At 36.0% G+C, this 19279-nt stretch overlaps 3 protein-coding genes across 4 annotated transcripts; all 3 read right to left on the reverse strand.

Annotated features, from left to right (window-relative positions):
* Positions 1–4063: 4063 nt before the first annotated feature.
* On the reverse strand, positions 4064–5215 carry LOC111882873 (uncharacterized). The gene is made up of 3 exons (XM_023879242.2): positions 4907–5215; positions 4700–4865; positions 4064–4485 (listed from the first exon to the last, which is right to left on the reverse strand). The coding sequence occupies exons 1-3, from the start codon at positions 5213–5215 to the stop codon at positions 4064–4066; spliced, it is 897 nt and encodes a 298-aa protein (XP_023735010.2).
* Positions 5216–5330: 115 nt separating this feature from the next.
* On the reverse strand, positions 5331–11360 carry LOC111882871 (MDIS1-interacting receptor like kinase 2). Its single transcript, XM_023879241.3, has 3 exons — positions 8529–11360; positions 6622–8229; positions 5331–5493 (listed from the first exon to the last, which is right to left on the reverse strand). Exons 1-2 carry the CDS (start codon positions 11101–11103, stop codon positions 7925–7927), a joined length of 2880 nt encoding a protein of 959 aa, XP_023735009.1. The 5' UTR covers positions 11104–11360; the 3' UTR covers positions 5331–5493; positions 6622–7924.
* A 5139-nt stretch (positions 11361–16499) lies between these two features.
* LOC111882878 (uncharacterized) lies at positions 16500–19160 on the reverse strand. 2 transcript variants are annotated; one of them, XM_023879246.3, is made up of 9 exons: positions 18930–19160; positions 18680–18804; positions 18260–18340; positions 18070–18158; positions 17917–17991; positions 17545–17606; positions 17384–17440; positions 17043–17306; positions 16500–16852 (listed from the first exon to the last, which is right to left on the reverse strand). In XM_023879246.3, the coding sequence occupies exons 2-9, from the start codon at positions 18800–18802 to the stop codon at positions 16749–16751; spliced, it is 855 nt and encodes a 284-aa protein (XP_023735014.1). In that variant the 5' UTR covers positions 18803–18804; positions 18930–19160; the 3' UTR covers positions 16500–16748. The 2 variants fall into 2 exon arrangements, with proteins under 2 accessions (XP_023735014.1, XP_023735015.1); XM_023879247.3 differs by having other exon boundaries at positions 17043–17288; positions 18930–19155.
* Between the last annotated feature and the right edge of the window lie 119 nt (positions 19161–19279).

Here is a 19279-nt window from a genome sequence, read left to right on the forward strand (position 1 = left end):
AAACATAGCAAATTCAACCTAAACGAATTGGTAAAATTTCACCAAATCAATCAATAAGTCAATAACATCAATGAAAACATAGCAATTTCACCAAATCAATCAATAAGTCAATAACATCAATGAAAACATAGCAATTTCACCAAACTCAAGATAAAAACATAGCAATTTCAACCTAAACAAATTGGTAAAATTTCAATTTTCAAACACTTACTTGTTTCATTCTTAGCTAGGGTTTGGTCACTTGGAGTCGAATTGAACAATTGGGAATCGATTTTTGCTACTCAATCAACAAGATACTCAAGAAATTAGAAGGAATTAGCAATGGAAGCATCAACACCAAGCAAGTCTTCGTGAGGGCTGAGGCGTGCGTCACAGTCGAAGTCTCGAAGTCGACTTCACTGTGTCGATGACTTTTTTTTTTTTTTTTTTTTTTTGCTTTCTGTTTTGCTACTCATCTCATCGGTCGCAAGTTTTTTTGCCCTTCTCCCAATTGGATCAAAAGATCCAATTATCCAAATGAGCTTTGGGCTACACTAGTTTTTTTTTGGGCTAAAATTAATAGGCTTTTTGGACTACTAATTGATAAGTCTAAGTTATAAATATATTTTTGGGTTTGGTTGATCCAATTGGGTGGCAAAAAAAATTTCGTAGTTGCCAATTTTTTTTACGTAGTTGCCGATTTTTTTACGTAGTTGCCAATATATAAATAAATAAAAAATTTACACTGCATATACGAAAACTAGGTGTTGCCGGTGCCACACCGGGCACCACTACAAAACCATCCCTGCCAGTTACACCATAGAATGCATGTCAAAACCATAAATCCTGATGGTCACCCTCATGTATTGGCCTCTCAATTTCGTTGGACAATTCTTTCAATTCCAATCTATGCAGTCAATGCTACCAAGCATTCCAGTAATCCATGTCTAGTTTCATGTGCTTCATACAAAAGTTAAATGTCGGTGGATGTCAGACGGCATAAATATCCAGCCTTATACATTTGGATAACACCGTAGCAAAAGTTTTCAATAGCTTCACGGGAAATTCTTTTTGGCATATTTAGATACTCATCAACGAGTCTGAGTTATAACCCTTTGTTAACTGACGTATTGCTAGTGTGCATTTTTTGTAGCGCATTGAAAATTCTCTGATTTGTTGCATCCCATGTTGTTTGAAAATAAGGATAATTTATCTTCATGTTACCAAGAAGTCGCATAAACAAACCTTTTCTCATACAAAACCTTCTAGGGAATTGCATGTGCCCATAGGTTGAATCATCCACAAAATAATATTTGATCAACAATTCTCTAAACGATCTTTGTGGATTATGTTTCTCCTTTGAATGTTGCTTGAACTAACATTATTATGGAGAAGAAGTTGTGCAGTACGAGATAATACAAGTAACAAATAATTTTTAATAAGTTCATCATCAGATGATGAATTATTATCGTTAACTCCCATTACTATTTTCCCCGAACGTTTGGATTCATTTTGAATAGAGAGAAAATGAAACAAACATATATATATATATATATATATATATATATATATATATATATATATATATATATATATATATATATATATATATATATATATATATATATAATGAAACAAGGGTACATATAGAGAATTTTAATAAAAAGAAAAAGAAAAGAAAAAGAAAAGAAAAAAACATAATAATAAAGAGAAAGATTCTCCAGTCAAATCATGCCGACATTTTTAACTTCACGAATTCTTCAATTCTCAACCATACTTAGTTGCAATTTGTTGTTTCCTTTCAAGCACCTTGCGCAAAATACCTTTGGTCAAATGATCACACAGTCGGAGAAAATACTCTATAAATTGGTTATCTATCTCCCGATCCAACAATTGAGCTTTTCGTTCTTCATTAGCTTCGAGAATGCACAATTTTTATTCCCGATATCGTTTTCTCTGTTCTATCTCAAATTCGGTTGCATTCTTGATTCCGACAAATTGTTTGATGAGATCCAACATTTCATTTTTTGTTGATGATGCTGAAGCCGCTTTCTTTTATTTTCTTTTTCTTTGAGTCGGCGAGTCTGCAACACTAAACAACTGTTGTTATTGGGGGGAGAATCCAGGAGGATTAAATGGATCACAAGATGATGTCTAAGCGTTGGATGAAGATGTTTTGGTTCGTTTAGAAGAAAGAGGTGGAGAGTCTTCACCAAGTGTAACCAGTACCTATTTATCGTTGTCTTTCAACCACTCCTAAGCTTGCTGATGAGGAAAACCTTTCTGATTAATAGTCCTCCGATACCTGCTTAGTGAAGATTGTAAAACACCAGCCTCAGATCTCCTGCTAGCTAAGCAGTTATCGCGGTCGAAATTTGAATAGCGGTCACATGCCGCTATTTGAAATCATAGTTATCGCGTTGGTATAGCAGTGGTATAATGTTTTTTTAATATTATTTATAATTTATATTATATATTTATACAAAATTTATATATTAGATTATTAAAACTATATAGAATTATTATCATAAAAAATCATATAAAAACATAAAATAACCTATGTATAATATTATAATATAGTAATATGGAAACTAAAAAGTATCAAAATATCATCGCAGCTCAAGTCGTTTGTGGTTTCTAGGTACTGAAACAAAAGAGAAAGAGAAATTGTCATTTGTTACTTTGTAGTTTGTAATTAATTATATTTATTATTTGAAATAACACATAATCGTTTTTTTCTTTGTTAAAGTAGTCCAATATGTACGAAATTGTAAAAGCAGGTGTAGCATCGCTATAACGCTGATAAGATTCACGGTAAATAACAGTAAATAGCGCCGCTAATAGTGCCACCGTTATTCGTAAATAATATTTCAAACATTTGTTGATTTATGTGTTGTTTATCTTTAAAAACATCAACATATGCCCTAGCCAAAGTCAACTCTTCGCGTTTCACCCAATTTTTTTCGCTTCTAGCGGTGTGTATAGTTGCGTTTTTTCTCAGCAACGAGTTGCAAATCCTCGCTGGTTTCTTTTCTGTTTCTTTTGGGAGTCGGGTCGTCACTAGAACTGTCAGATTTTACGTTTTGAGCATCACGAAACTGGAAATTCTCAGGTTGAGAAGAATGAAATTAGGTTTCTAGACCCTTTGAGAAAACTGATTCCATGGATTATAACTCTGATTTTCCTCTGGAAGCCATTGTTGTGGATAGTTTTGGTTTTGTTGGTAGTGTTGGTATTGCTGATGATTTGAAATTCCGTAAAAGAAAATGGAATATCTTGACTTGAACCGGCGTTGTGTGGATTTGCATTTTTGGTAAAACCGGTTTGTTTAACTTTTCCTAAGGAATTCATTGAATGTAATTAAAGAATCGAATGAAATATAAAATTTTCCAGAGTAAAAACACTACTAATGAATGAATTATTTATGCATCTTTATATAATATGGAAACATACTACAAAATCATAGAGTAAATAAAATTTTAAAACAAAAAAGTAAAAAATAAAAAAACAACTCGTACGAATGTAGTCAAAGTGAAAGATCACATGCTATTTAAGAGTTAGTCACATTCATTAACTCTTTACAGGGAATCTTTTCAATAAAAAAAACACACACAATGGTCCCACATTCTAATACATATGCACGGGTTCACCAACGGGTTCACGAACCCATTTTTAGATTGTGAAGCCACGAACCTGCTGAAACCGATGGTCGAGTTATCGTTTCCCGACGACTGTACCGCCCTTACCTTTTCCACGATTCCGTCCTGCCTAAACTATCCATTTTGTCTCCGTCAAGACTTGCCTTCAACCTATGACTCATGAACAACTTTCCACCAAGATACTGATAGGCTAGAATCCCTTTGGTTAAATTCTTAATTATCAAAACCCTGTTATAACCTCATAACTTTCTCTCAGGGTCGGCCCCGAGATATTGGAGACCCTGTGCGATTTAACAAAAAATAGGCCCTAAAATTTGAAAGATCTCAAAATTTAAGCAAAAAAAAAAATTATAATTTAATTTTCTATTGCAAATACATAACAATAAAATTTCATTCAAATTAATACACAAAAAAAAAATTAGCTTCTACTTGAAAACAACCATCCTCCTAATATTCGTTGAAATAAACTTTTCAATAACATCTTCATAAGTAACTTTATCCAACATGTTACGCTCAATCGTCATCAAAGCCAATCCATTAAGTCGTTCTTGAGTCATTGTAGATCTTAAGTAGGACTTCAAAATCTTCAATTTTGAAAAACTCCGTTCTACAGATGCAACAGTAACATGAATAGTCAACATAATTCTATATGCAATAGATGTAATAGGAAAACAATCAACACGTTTTAAAAAATTTAGAATATCAATTGTTGTCAATTTTTCCTTAGGCAAGAGATGTAAAAGTAATTTTAATTCAACATATAAGTCATTTCCATCAATATCCAATTGCTCACCTTTCTTGAGTGAAGTTTCAAGAGACATACAGCAAGACTTTAATGTTATATCATCTAATGAAAGCAATTTTTTTGAATTAAATAAAAAGCCAAATATTTTATCATATTGTTGATATTGTTCAAACCTTGTAGTTAAAGAAGTAATTGCTTGATCAACAATATAAATAAAATATTTAACTCTAAATTTCTCTTGGGCGGATTGTGAAAAACTACAAGAAGTGTCGTTTGAAATCTCATCAAAATGTTTTTTTTTTTATTTTAGGTTCACGTTTTTTAGGAAATATTGGATCGATCCCCATTTCTAAGGCAATATCTTTTGCGGTTTGTAAAGCATTTAAAAACCCATTTTCTCTATATTCCTTAAAATACGAAATCAACCCCATTATTTTTTCCATAGCAACATCAATAAGCATATCTTTGATTGCAATTGTTTGCTAATTAAATTAACAGTGTTTAACATTTCATACCAAATTACTAATGCCAATATAAACTCAAAGTTGCCAAGTTCATTTTTTGCTAAGGATTTAGCTTCACTTGTTATTTTTGGATCATTATCATTTTTGGCTACTTGAAGTAAAGCTTTTTGTATATCAAAAATTTGAAATCTTATAGCTTTAACACTATCAACACGACTCTCCCAACGAGTGGATGACAACGATTTAGGAGTTAACCCTTTCACATTATCTTTTAAAATTTGCCATCTCTTAGTGGAATTTGCAAAAATTGTATAGATACGTTGTATTGTTCCAAAAAAACCTTTAGCTTTACCACAAGTATTAGCCATATCAAATAAAGTTAAGTTCAAACTATGACAACCACAAGGAGTATAAAAAGCCCTTGATTTATATCTAAAAGCTTTTTTTTGCACTCATTGTGTAACACCGAGAATTTTAAAATAATTTTTCACAATTTATAAAAACATTTCTCATTAATTTTTCATAAAAACATCAGATTTAAATCTCAATTCACACTACACAAAATCCCAAGATCAATGTAAATATATCAAAGTCCCCTGCGTGTGTACAGATCAAGCCGGCGCCTTCCCACGGTCATCGCTAGTACCTGAAACAACAACACTAACACTGTAAGCACGAAGCTTAGTGAGTTCCCCAAAATACCACATAAACACATATTAGCCACTCGAGGCTATAACTCTATGGGTCCGTGCACCCAACTCTGTGAACCCTCAGGTTCTAACTCTAGGAACCTTCCGGTTCCAACTCTGTAATCATGCACAGCATAAATCACATAGAAATAATGCAGTACAACACATAACATACACATAACATACATACACTAACACATAACTCTGATTACCGACTCAAGGTAAAGTATAGTGAGAAGACTCACCTCGCGGATCTCGATGACTCACAAATCCTGAATCCCTCGTGCCCGATCCTCCGAGCTATAATCCTCCTATAACATCATATGTCTCTAATTAACACTTTTTATCTCTAAGGTTGACTATCCCTAAGAAGTCAACACAGGTCAACTCTGGTCAACGGTCAACGGTCAACTTTGACCGGACTCGGCGAGTGCACGAGGGCAACTCGGCGAGTCTAGACGTTTTCACCAACTCTCTAGGATTCCCTTCTTACACGTCGAGTACTCCCCCTGACTCGACGAGTTCCACCTGGAAGAATCGCGGGGCCACCCCGACTCAACTCGCCGAGTCTCAAGAACGACTCGGCGAGTCCCAGCTCGACTCAGACCACTTGACAACCCTCTCTAACTCGCCCTGACTCACTGGGTCAATCCATGACTCGACTGGACCACTCACTGGTCGGTCCAAGGCAATCTTCAAGCTACTCGCCGAGTCTGCTCATCGGACTCGGCGAGTCCATGCCATGCAATCACTCAAACTTGCTTCTAAGGTCAGATCTATTCCAACAATTCATAGATCTGGCCTTCCTAGAATGATTCACCACGTAAAGCTCCAGACTTTGTGCATAAACAACCTCTATATGACCATATATGAAGAATCATCAACAAATCCCACTACTCAAGGTCATAACCTCCATTGCTCTATATAAAGCTTGATGAATGAGGCTCTCTGGACCTCTATGGATCCAGATCCGAAGTCTCATCACTAGCAAGGGACTATTTGGCCGTCCAATCAACTCAACAAGGTCACAAGAAACCCTAAAATCAATTATACTTCACAAAACAGGAGATGAGCCGAAATCATACCTTTAGATTGAAGGGCTAAGCTTCAAATCCACCGAATAGCAGTCCCCTTTGCCTCCTCTTGGCTAGAGCCTCCCTCTTCTTTGCTAAACAACACACAAATGTCAAGAAATGCTTCCTTTCCCTCTCAAATCGCTAAAGCACTCTAGGGTTTCTCTCTATGGACTGTTGGATGCAAATGACAGCCATAAGGCCCTTTAAATAGGTCCCAAACCCGAGAAATTAGGGTTTCATTAAACAGCGTGGACTCGCCGAGTCCATATCCTGGACTCGCCGAGTCCAGACGAATCCCGCGTCCAGAATCGCGACCCTACTCGGCGAGTCTGAGCTCCAACTCGCCGAGTCCCCTCTCAAAACACCAAAAAAAACAAAACAATAAAATACCTGGAAATCCGGGCTGTTACACATTGATGTTTTCCTTTCATATCTGATCCATTATCATAACCTTGTCCACGTACATTATTAATGTCAAGATCAAGCAAATTCAATTCATTTTGTAAAACATCAAAGAGTCTTTGGCTGGTTGTATCATTTACATCTAAAAACCCTAAAAAAGATTCTTCAATGCAAACAACATTTGACGAGACATCTACATATCTTAAAATAATAGTCATTTGCTCTTGGTGACTTATATCGGGAGTACAATCAAGTATTATAGAAAAATATTTTGCATTTTTTATCTTTTTAATAATCATAGACTTTATTTCTGAAGAAGCAAAAGTATTAATTCATTTTGTATCCTATGCCCAAGATAATGTTTATGGATACCAATTTCATTTGTAATATGTTGTATATGGTCATAAAAAACCATGTCAAATTCAGCCAACATTTCAAATAAGCCTAAAAAATTTCCATTGTTATCTTCATATAATTTCTCATTAGTACCACGAAAAGCTAGATTATGTTTAGCAAGAAATTTCACAATAGAAATAATTCTCAACAAAACTTGTCTCCAATGAATTTTTTTCTTTTTCTAATTGTTTTTGAGCCGCATTATCAATAGTTTTATTTTTTTGTAATCTTAAACGCAAATCATACCAAGTATTTATATTTTTAACATGTTCCATACTAGTTTCATGCTCTTTAATTCTAGTGTTAAGATGTATCCAATCCCTAAAACCCTCATTTGCTAATTGACCCTTCCCATACCCTTTTCGAAATATTTTACAACAAAAACAAAATTTTTTTTATCAATTTCTTTAGAATAGCAAGTCAATCTCTATCACATTTTCCCCCTTTGGTTAAATTCTTAATTATCAAAACCCTGTTATAACCTCATAACTTTCTAGTTTCTCTTACACTTGGATCATCTAGATATAAAAGTTATAATTGTTGACAGTTTTATAGAAACTTGTAGCATCGATGGACGAGAGCGAGGGTTGGTGTTTAAACATGCAAAAGCAAGCTCTACAGCGCCGTTCACAATTTCAACAACTTGACCTGTAGGGGGAACAAGTCGTTGGTCAAGAACAACCTGTCTTGATAACTCTTCAACACTTAACCTTGACATTGTCAAATCTCCTGGATGCTTTCCCATTATCACCTCTAGTGTAAGAACCCCAAAGCTATAGACATCACACTTCTCATTCACCGCCATTGAATACGCTAATTCTACGTATCAATACAAAGAATTCATGATCATCAAACCAAATATGACTCAGGGTGTATGATGCATACTAGTATTTATGATGCATGTATCATTACCGGACACATCCATTGTGTTGATGGACGTGGATGTGTCTGGTTGCTAATACGTACATATTTACTGATTTACATATTTATATGTAAATCAGTAAATAAGTACTTATATGTATGGGATTGTGGTTGTGCACAATTTCATACATTATGCCTATATATGTATGTATATGTATATTGTGTTTAATACATATATGTATCTTTTTGTTTCATACCCGGAGCACTATAACCGTAAGTTCCTGCGAAAGAAGTCCAGTTCGACGAATCAGCCTTCAAAAACTTAGCCGTGCCAAAATCCGACAAGAGAGCAATATACTCCGAATCAAACAAAATATTACCACTCGATAAATCTCTATGAACTATCGGTTCCAAACAATCATGATGCATATACGACAATGCATCCGCAACACCTTTGATTGCATTCAACCTCTTGCGCCAGTCAAATTCTTTGGCCTTTTCAGCATCATTTAGTATCGTTCTTAAACTTCCACCAGCTATGAACTTATACACCAAAAACATGTGTCGTGGATGCGAACAAAAGCCATAAAGCTTCATGATGTTAACATGTCGTGTTTCGGTCAATGCATGGATCTCATTCTCAAAACCTTTAACATCCCTCAACTCGTTGTCTTCTTGTGTGTTAAACTTTTTCACAGCGACTATTTCACCAGTTGGTAATTCGGCTCGATAGACTGTTCCACAACCCCCGATCCCAATTATATACTTGGAATCGAAGTTTTCAACAGCTTCAATGATGGTTTCGTATACCATTTTCCCATCGTAGCTCCAGATGGAGAAAGGAGAGTGATTTACAGACTCCTCCGGCTCGTTTTTCTTCTCTTTTGATCGCCGGAAAAACAAGATTCCGGCGATCAAGAGAAAAAGGAAGCACACGGTTGGAAGTATAATCAGAATCAGAAGAGATCGGATGTTTTTGCGAGTTCTTTGTTTCGTAAGGCAATTGTTTAAACCAATGATATTACCACATAACCCTTTGTTGTTTTCGATTGCTTCGAATGGTGCTTCTTGAAAGATACGGATATCAGGAACCTTACCTTCAAACTGATTGTATGATATATCGACAGTGATCAAACTCAAAAGGTCAACAAAAGTGGATGGGATTGAACCAGTGAGATTGTTATGTGAGATGTTCAAAATTTCCAACATTTTCAAACCTCCAATCTCTCGTGGAAGTCCTCCGGTGAGCCTATTGTCACCTACATCAAGAACTTGAAGCTCAGCCAACCTCATGAGTTCAACTGGAATCGTGTCCTGTAAATCATTCCCACTCAAATTCAAGATCCGCATCCTTAAACAGCCACCGATTTCACTTGGAATTCCACCATTGAGAGCATTTTTTTCCAAATTCAATCTTCCAAGATTCATAAGTTTCCCGAATTCACGAGGGATGCTTCCCAAAAGACGATTATCATCTAGAAAAAGATCGAGCAACGAACTTAATCTTCCTAAACTTGGCGGGATTTCTCCAGTTAACTTATTCGCTGAAAGATCAACTTCTTGCAACCGAGAGTCTCCAAGATTGTCGGGTATTACTCCAGAAAGATTATTATTAGACATCTTGAGAGCCATTAGGCTACGACACTTCGCCCAGTTTGTAGATACCCCTCCATAAAGATTATTATAACTCATATCAACATACTCCAAGTCATTATACACACCAAAAACATCCGATATGTTTCCTGTAATCCAGTTCCCATCGAGCCTGAGTCGTAACAATCTACTACAGTTTCTGATCGAACTCGGGATCCGACCCGAGAATGAGTTGCTGTTTGCCGTGAATATCTGGAGCGACCCACGATCGCATATACGGTTTGGTAAACGTCCTGATAGATTGTTGCTTCCGAGCGATAATGTCTCCAGTTTTTCCGTTAAGTTGTTTAGTTCTTCAGGAAACAAACCCGTAAGATTGTTAAGCGATAATGCCAAATCAAGAAGCGATTTAAGTTGTCCTAAAGCCGGAGGAATCGAACCCGATAGTTGATTTTGATGTAAATACAACGATACAAGCTTTGTGTAGTTTCCTAAAGAACCCGGGATTGAGCCTGTTAGATGGTTGTAGTAAAGACGGAGATCCATAAGTGTTTCTGGGTTTCCCAATTTGGGAAGAATGGAACCTGTTAACTGGTTGCTATGAAGGTGAAGACGTTCGAGTCGAGTGAAGTTTTCAAAAGAACTCGGGATTGAAGCGGAGAGATGGTTAACTGAAAGCCGAAGGTCTAGAAGGTCTTTTGGGCTTCCTAGTTGAAACGGGATTGGGCCAGAGAGTGAGTTTTCGTGAAGATTAAGGTAGTACAATCGAGTTAAGTTCCCTAAGGAAGATGGGATTCGACCGTTAAAACCGTTAGATGAGAGATCGAGACTCTCGAGGGAGTTTAACTCACCGAGTTGTAACGGGATTGATCCAGTGAGTTGATTTGTGGAAAGATTCAAACTTTGGAGAGTTGTGAGAGACGAGAAGTTAAGATAATCGAGTGTACCTCGTAAGTGAAAACGATCAAGATTGATGCTAATTATGACATGCGTTGTGTTGTTGCAGCCAATGCCGACCCAGTTGTTGCATGGGTCAGACCCGACCCATGATGAAAGAAGCTTACGGGTTTGGTCATCGAGAGTTGCTTTCCAGTTCTGGAGAGCCGGAGCTACCATGGAAATACCGATTCCGAGGTGTGGTCTAAGATTATCGGTAGCAGTTGTTGCGAGAAGTAGTGTGATCAGGGTATGGAATATGATGATTGATTTGAAAGAAGAAAGAATTTGGGATGATTTCATTTTGGGTTAAAGATTGTTAAAGATGAATATGACAAAAGGTTCATTTATAATCTTCAGAAGGGGGTCTGCGGTCTGCGTATTGTAACAGGCGCTGACGAATGGTTTGACTGATTTGGTTACTTGATTATTTCTATCTTATCGTTGAAAGAGATACATGCGGTTGTAATTAATTCAACCTCCGATTACAAATAATATGTAATCATTTTTTTTTTAACATTGCATATGTTTAGTTTATATCACATATCGATCCTGACGACGGTTTTATTTAAAGTCTATGCATAAATTTATGGATTCAAAATTGAACACATATCGAGCCCCAAAGACTATATGGATTAAAACGGTTCCCATAAAAGTTTCATGCTTTATTTGGCATACTCGTCTTGGTAGAATCCCAGTTGCGAAGACCTTAGCTCATCGTGGTGTACAAACCATCAGGTTTTCACTTATCAAAAACTCCTTATTTCACCTTTTGAAGAAATTGACCGATATAACCCCTAAGGTAATAACCTTATACATCTACAGTACAACACAACACCTCCAATCTGTGAATCTGTCGATCGTTTCCTCCAAGCGAGACCTCCCCTGCTCGCCGCTTCTCCCGTGTGAAGCCACCGGCTGGAGACCGTCCCTTCTGCCGATCGCTCCTGTTTGGGCAAGGATTTTTTGTGCTAATCAGATATCGTGCATACGTTGATTTATAGAAAAAGTGGTTGTAAATTGTTATGGAGGATCTCCACACACTCAACTAGTTGAAATTACTCAAATTAGGCATGAACAGATAGCGATATTTCTTTTACTATCTTCGTTTTTTTGCTGCTGTCGATACCTCCCCTCTCTCGATTTTTTTAGTAGCTTTTATTCTTCCTTCTTTTCCCTACTTTTTGTTAGAATAATTTTTTGGTTCACTGATCAATTGATGCATAAGGGCAGACAGAATCGCAAGTGGGATGGGCTGTGGGATGTGCCGGCACCATCGGTTTAGGACACCTTGCACCAAGGGATGAGCGGTTTGGAGTATTGATTTTAATTTTGCGGGTTTGTGAACTCGTCAAGTTGCATGTGTGGAAAGTAAATGTGGTGATTCAAAAGTGAAATGTGGTGATTCAAAAGTGAAAAAAGTAAATCGTTAACTGCCACTTTTTTGTATTTAATGCATCATTCGTTTTTTTTTAATATAAATTTATATAATTATAAGACAAAATTGTAAAAATGGTTTGTGTGGTATGTCAAAAACTCAAAACTAACAAGTTTGGACCTGCAAAGGTGGTCCAAAAGTTTGATTAATTTTGTTGCAAGTTTCGTTTTTAAACTTTTTTATAATGACGAATTTGCCATTTATTTTTTTATTTTTGTATTACAATAATTAAAAAACATTTAAAAATAAAACAAAAATAAAATACATCTCTCTCTCTCTCTCTCTCTCTCTCTCTCTCTCTCTCTCTCTCTCTCTCTCTCTCTCTCTCTCTCTCTCTCTCTCTCTCTCTCTCAAGAACACATACAAACACATTCAGAACAACATGAATGCTGCCACCACAACCAACATTTGCTGCCACCGACACCACCGTACGCCACCACCATTATCGTCGCCTACCACCGTCTGCTCACCAATATTTGATGGTTTTATTCTCTAAACACATAAAACACATTAGACCTGGAAAATCCATCAAACCTGGAAAATCTTAAAACCATCGCCGGCCACCTGGTTTTTACACTTAAAAAAACAACACCACTACCACCACCTGCCGACAGCCACTGCTTTTCTCTAACCGCAGCCGGATGATTTCCTCTTCGTCTTCGTCTTTTTCAATTTGAGGTGGTTTACATTTTGAAAACCCTAGCTCCCAAATGACTCTACAGATCTCTGTCTTCTCATTCTCACCGCCTTCTCCGAAACCGTCGAACGACCACCGAAACAGATCTGAAAATATTCGTCGTCCTTCATCTCCATCGAAAAAAATGGAAAAGAATTCTTGCTCTGATCTTTTCCAGATATGTAAACTCGACAGACGGCTTCATCTGCTTTGTCTGGAATCTCGAGCCACAGTTTGTCGGCGACACTTCAAGGGGGCGTCCTTCATCTCCATTGGAGAAGGACGAACCGATAAAGAGGGTGACGGCTCCAGTGAGGAACATATCTGGAAATATCTGGCGAGGGTTTTCAGATCGAAGGCGTTCCAACAAAGAGGTCCATGTCGTCTTTCAGATCTTCCATCAACGGTGGTAGCGGTTCCTGGCGACGGTCGTGGAGCTTTCTAACGCTGACGCTGACAGTTGCTTCCGACGATTGGGTGATTTCCGATGAAGTATGAGAGAGAGAGAGAGAGATGTGGTTGGGGTGGGGTTTGGGTGGATTATTAGGGTGTATGTTTATTTTTATTTTTTTTAAATCTGAAAATCAGAAAAAATAAATAAGAAAAATGAAAATCATATTAATAGGGGTAAATCCGTCATTTTAAAAAGTTGCAAACATTTTGTACTAAACTCGCAATAAAATGAAACTTTTGGACCACCCTTGCGAGTCCAAACTTGTTTCGATCAAACTTGCTAATTTTGACATATCATAGGGACCATTCTTGCAATTTTATCTAATTATAATACTCACACTTCATTTAATATAAATTTGTGTGTTTCTGTGAGAAATTTAAACAAGATTTTATTTTTAAAGGAAAAAACTATTATATTATATTATATTATATTTCATTTTTTTTAATGGCAAATCTAATCTAAAAAACTATTATATTTTATTTTATATTTTCTAATTTAATTAAATAAAAAAGAATGATGTGGCAAATAGGTTGAATGAGTTGAGAAAAATAAGATTTTCATGTGTTGTGAGTTGGGAAGATGGAAATGAGAGAAAAGAGAATTTGATGTAACAGTGAGTTGAGATGGTTGGGAGGGAAGGACTCCCTCCTCAAGAGTTACGTACTGATTTGCTAATTGTGTTTAATGTTCAAATGTATGAAGTCTTATGTTTACAATGTTCTATAAAAAGGAATGTGTTTGTACTTTGCAGGCTAGCTGTTTCATTAAATGCCCATGTTCTATAAAAAGGAATGTGTTTGTACTTTGCAGGCTAGCTGTTTCATTAAATGCCCGAGAGGGATAGTATTTTATTATTATGCATGTTTTCACATATCAATTCTAATATACATGTTTTTAATGTTTAACTTTTGAATTTTGAAGTTGGTAGCTTGGGAATGAATAATAGATGCTACTAATTTCCTCTTATTGTGTTTGAAAGGTGTTCTTAAGATGTTTATACGGAAAAGAAAGCTTTTTTTTGGTCATTTTACACATATAAACAGTTTTTTTTCTTTTTTTCCAAAGAGTTATAATATGATAATTGTTTATGTTTTAATTCTCTTAAATAAGTCATAATATAAAAAAGAAGCCCTTTTTGATAATTTTACACATATAAGTATTTTTTTTTGCCAAACACTAAAAATGACTTATCAGCTTTATAACAGTTTGACACCGGATAAGCATTGTCAAACATTTATTTAAAAACTCTGTTTTGATACCGCTATAAGCTTTAAGGTCATGCGTTATACACACCAGTAACCACTATAGTGATGTGTGTCATATCATCACCACACTCCCTACAACTAACCATGGGATACCTACTACTAAACACACCACTCCACCTTATTTTTTTAATTAAATTTAAATAAAAAATACATAAAAATTATATATATATATATATATATATATATATATATATATATATATATATATATATATATAAAATACTAGTTTTCGTTATTTTAAAATACCAAATTACATTAATTAAAAAAATAATAAATAACATTAAAAATGAAAATTACATTAATTAAAATAAAAAAATTAAAAATTACATTAATTAAAATAAAATAAAAATAACATTAAAAATAAAAAACCTAAAATTACCAAGCTTAACTAAAAAAACTATCCTTTGTTCCTACGTCAGACTGGAACGGACTCCTTCATCGCGAGAAATAGCTCAAAATATTCGTCTTCGAGGTCGTCTGCTTTCATTTTCAAGATTTCCATATTGGTTTTTGTTTGAATCACCAATTGTGTTTCTATCATTTTTTGTTCTACTCGACTCAACATCTCCACCTTCGTTTCTTAAACGTGTACATAACGTTCAAATTTCTCTCCAAATTGATTCATAACACTAGATCTCGAATCTGTTGAAGCCGGTTTTTTTTTTTTTTTGATTTAGTTCTTCTAAAGGGCCGACGAAGAGGTTGCTCGTCTTCAAGATCGAGTGGTTCATCGTTGGTGTCTAAATGTGTTCGCCCGTCCGATTGTTGAGACATTGCATCAGAGTTTCTTGAACACTTTGAACCGGAAGATTGTAAACTTCCTTCTGTTTGCTCTTTTCATTTCAGAGTATCTTTCAATTTTAGCCAAGGTTTCACATACGGAAAAGCTTTGCAGGTTGACGTTATTTTTTCAAATTGGTCCAAAGCCGCCTTGAAGACATCAAATCATTTGACCCGTTTTTTCGTATGTTTAGGAGGTTGTTGTAAATTCCTCCAAATTCGGAGCATTTGAGTCGAATATCACGCCACTTGGAGCTAATTTGATCGGGATTTTGACTTTCACTTCCCGTTAACTCGTAAAACACCGCACAAACCTTCTCCCAAAAACAACCGAACGTTTGACTATCGCCTTCGATTGGGTCTTGGGAAGCCGAAATCCATGCCTCTGCTAGCTTTTCTTCATCGTCTTTTGTCCATGGAACCCTTTCTTAGGTGGTGTTGGTTCGAGCCGTTTTTTTTCCTTTTTTCTTTTTAGGTTGAGGTGGTGGTGAAGGTTGAGTTTCCGAAATAAAATGCGGCGAATGAAGAGATTGTGATTGTTGTGGTTGGAATTGTTGTTGTTGGAGTTGTTGGAATTCTTGGAAAACTTGATATAGTTGAAGCTGTTGGAAGGCCCGGGAAAGCTTGATATTGTTGTTGGAAAAATGTTGTTTGTTGGATAGAGAAACCGATTTGAAGCAAATTGACAAAACCACTTTGAGGTGATTCCATGGTCGGGAATTGACGAGGGATTGTGTCTAACGCAAAAACGTTATCGGGTTTGAGATTTCTAAAGTTTTGACGAGTGTTTTGTTTGGGATCCATTTTGATTGATATGAAATTGTTGTTTGTGTATTGTGTATAGAGAAAGAAAAGAATGGTGTAAAAAATAAGTGTAAAAATATGTTACTTATAGGTAAAAAATAAAAGTTTAAAAGAAAAAATTGTTCTTTTCCTCTTTTCCCCTTCATCGTTCTCCATCGTCCTCCAGAGCACGAGACTCAACAATCACAACCGACCACAATAACCCGGGGTGATGTGCACGGACTGCTATCATAATTGATTTAGGAGCCAAATTTGAGAATATGCAGTTAAATGAGATATACCTTGAATAAAGAATGTACTGCTCTATTATTTCCTATGAAAAATGGTGTACAAGTTTCTGTAATAACCAAATTGCTACCTACTTACTTAATTCTAAAACTACAAAAATACCCCCCGCCACGTCATCACAACAGCAGCTTTAATCAATTATATGCTCCAAATTTCTTTTTTTTCTTTTTTTGTCATAATAATTATCAGAGCAGGCATCCACCATATTTCACCCAAGAAACACACACATCACAAATTCAGGGCTCAAGCTACAGCTTGGACGGGTGGTGCGTCTGATCTGAAATCCCGACCACCACCGCCACGTCCCCGGCCACCACCTCTTCCCCGCCAAAGACCACGCCCACGCCCTGCAAAAAACATATATTCATGTCTTAATGGGTTAAACACTTAATATCTTGAAATTTGTTTTGGGAATGTAAGGGTAAAATGGTCATTTGGTCTCGTTCAAACCAAATAGACATCATTAAAAACCAGGTATACAGTGGCCCACTAGGTAGCTGACATATAAATCCTAGAAAGATGGTTTTGAGAAGTTACCACGTCCGGGAGGAGGCATTTGCCCGGATCCACCATAATCATTATAACCACCGAATTCTTGTGGTGGAGCACCGCCACGATAACCACCACCACCACCACCACGTCCACGGTAACCGCCACGACCTCTTCCTCGTCCCCGCCCTCTTCCACCAAAACCACGCCCGTCATCCCATCCACCACCATATCCTTGCCCATCTTCCCACCCACCATCTCCATTGTACTCGATCCCTCCATTGTTATAATTTCCTACAAAAAAGTACAATTCTATAAAATATGTGGGAACAGAAAATGTGTAAATTTTTAAGAAAAATAAAATAAAAATTATAGATATGATTATTTACCTCTACCTCTACCCCTTCCACGACCACGGCCTCTTCCACGCATGTTAGGTGAGCCATCTAACGCATTATGATAAATAATTAAATATGCAAAAGTTTATGAATTTTCTAGTAGAAAATTTTACTTAACAAAATGAAATATGTTATGAAAATAAAAAGTTTACCTCCTTCATGATCGTATTCTACTAATGGTTTCACTAGATCAGCTGGAATAGGTTGTTGATACCTGCAGTTAGGGCAAAAATGGAATTTCAAAAAACCACCTTGTTGACCAAAATTCATGCAAGGCCTTGTTTCTTTTTTCCATGTAGTCTTTTTCTAGATAAATGTTCGTTGGAGCGTAAGGGTAAAATAGTCATTTAACCTCGATGATTCACTTATTAAAAAAAACAACTTTTATGTTATCCGGACAAACATTATTTACCCATTCAGCCACTCTATCTATATGGGAAAAAAAATCCTATTAACTGATTATGGCATTATTTTTCATCACTATTAAAAGAAATAAAATGAGAAGAAAGTCTAGGGAAGTTTACCCGATGGATGATGTGTCAAGCTCTTTTCTTGACAAGGTAATCGTAATCACTGACACGTGGCGGGTAGTTTCAAGACTAAGTTCAAGAAAAAAAAAAGTTATTTCCACGTCATTATAACATCAAGAAAAAAAATTTTAAAAAAAATGTTCTTACAGGAGGAGGCCTTCTTCTAGTGGTTCCCACATATCTGTTATATCGGCAGAACCAATAGATGTAATTTGATGGAGACCAGCAATCCTTCTCTGAAACAACAAGTTTTTTTAATCAGAAAAAAAAATAATAAAGACGATATATAGGTATGGAAAGAATAAAAAATTTTATATGAATCACTAACTAATTTTACCTTAATTAATTCAGCTATCATAACAGTTTTGTTAATAGCTCTGCCCATTGCCTTGAGAGAAATCTCATCAGCTCCTTTCTCCTGTAAGATCATATCAAGTTCATCGTAAAACAAAAACTCCAGACATATCGACAGATGAAAGGGCTAATCGCGTTGAAAAAGAGACATACTTTATGCTTATTTATGTTTAAACTATTACTTTCTATATGGAGATAGTTTAAATCGAGAAGCAGGCCCACTGAGACAAAACATCAAACACATGGTATGCATCTCAAAAACGAAATCCACCAGGAACAAACCCAATTTATCGATTGCAAAAATTATAACGAAAGAAGGCCCCATTCCAATAACATGAGAGATTCATCCCAAAATTAAGAACAAGAACAAAAAAAGAAAAGAAAAGGATGCGAAAATAAAGACCTGGACGAGAGTGATGGCATAAGTAATGTAGTTCCGCATCCTCCCCTGAGTGGTTATACGAATCTCATTCTCATTAATCGGCGCATCAGTCCTTGGCTTCTCTACCCTCTGATACCGATCCATATCTACACACACATGTCAATAATCCAGATAATAATGAACATCCCAAATCGATGCAACATAAACCCAGAAAAGCTAAACATAAACATAAAAAAAAACTGGGAAAAGATGTGTAAGAAAGAAGGAGTACAGCTGATTGATTGTTGAGTGATAAAAATGAGACCCTGAAAAGCAGCAGCTTCTGCTCTGAAAAGTTTTATTGTGATTTGGCAATAGGAGTGGATAGCTGCTGATAGTAGAGAAGAGAAGTAATAATGTTTGTCGTTAAAGAAAGAGAAAAGAGTAGGGTTTTGTAAGTGTGGCGGTCGTATCGCCAATCAGACCGCCGTATTTATCTGATCTTATATTTTTCGCCTTTGAATTTTTGATGTCTATAAATCTTGGTTTCAACCGATAAAATCGAAACGTAGGATTCAGATCGGACCACATGGGATTCAACTAACCTGGTTTAGAATATATATGTAGTTTTTTAGGTTTTAG

This window comes from Lactuca sativa, chromosome 6 (assembly GCF_002870075.4).
Source record: "Lactuca sativa cultivar Salinas chromosome 6, Lsat_Salinas_v11, whole genome shotgun sequence".
In the NCBI taxonomy this organism is placed as follows: Eukaryota; Viridiplantae; Streptophyta; class Magnoliopsida; order Asterales; family Asteraceae; genus Lactuca; species Lactuca sativa.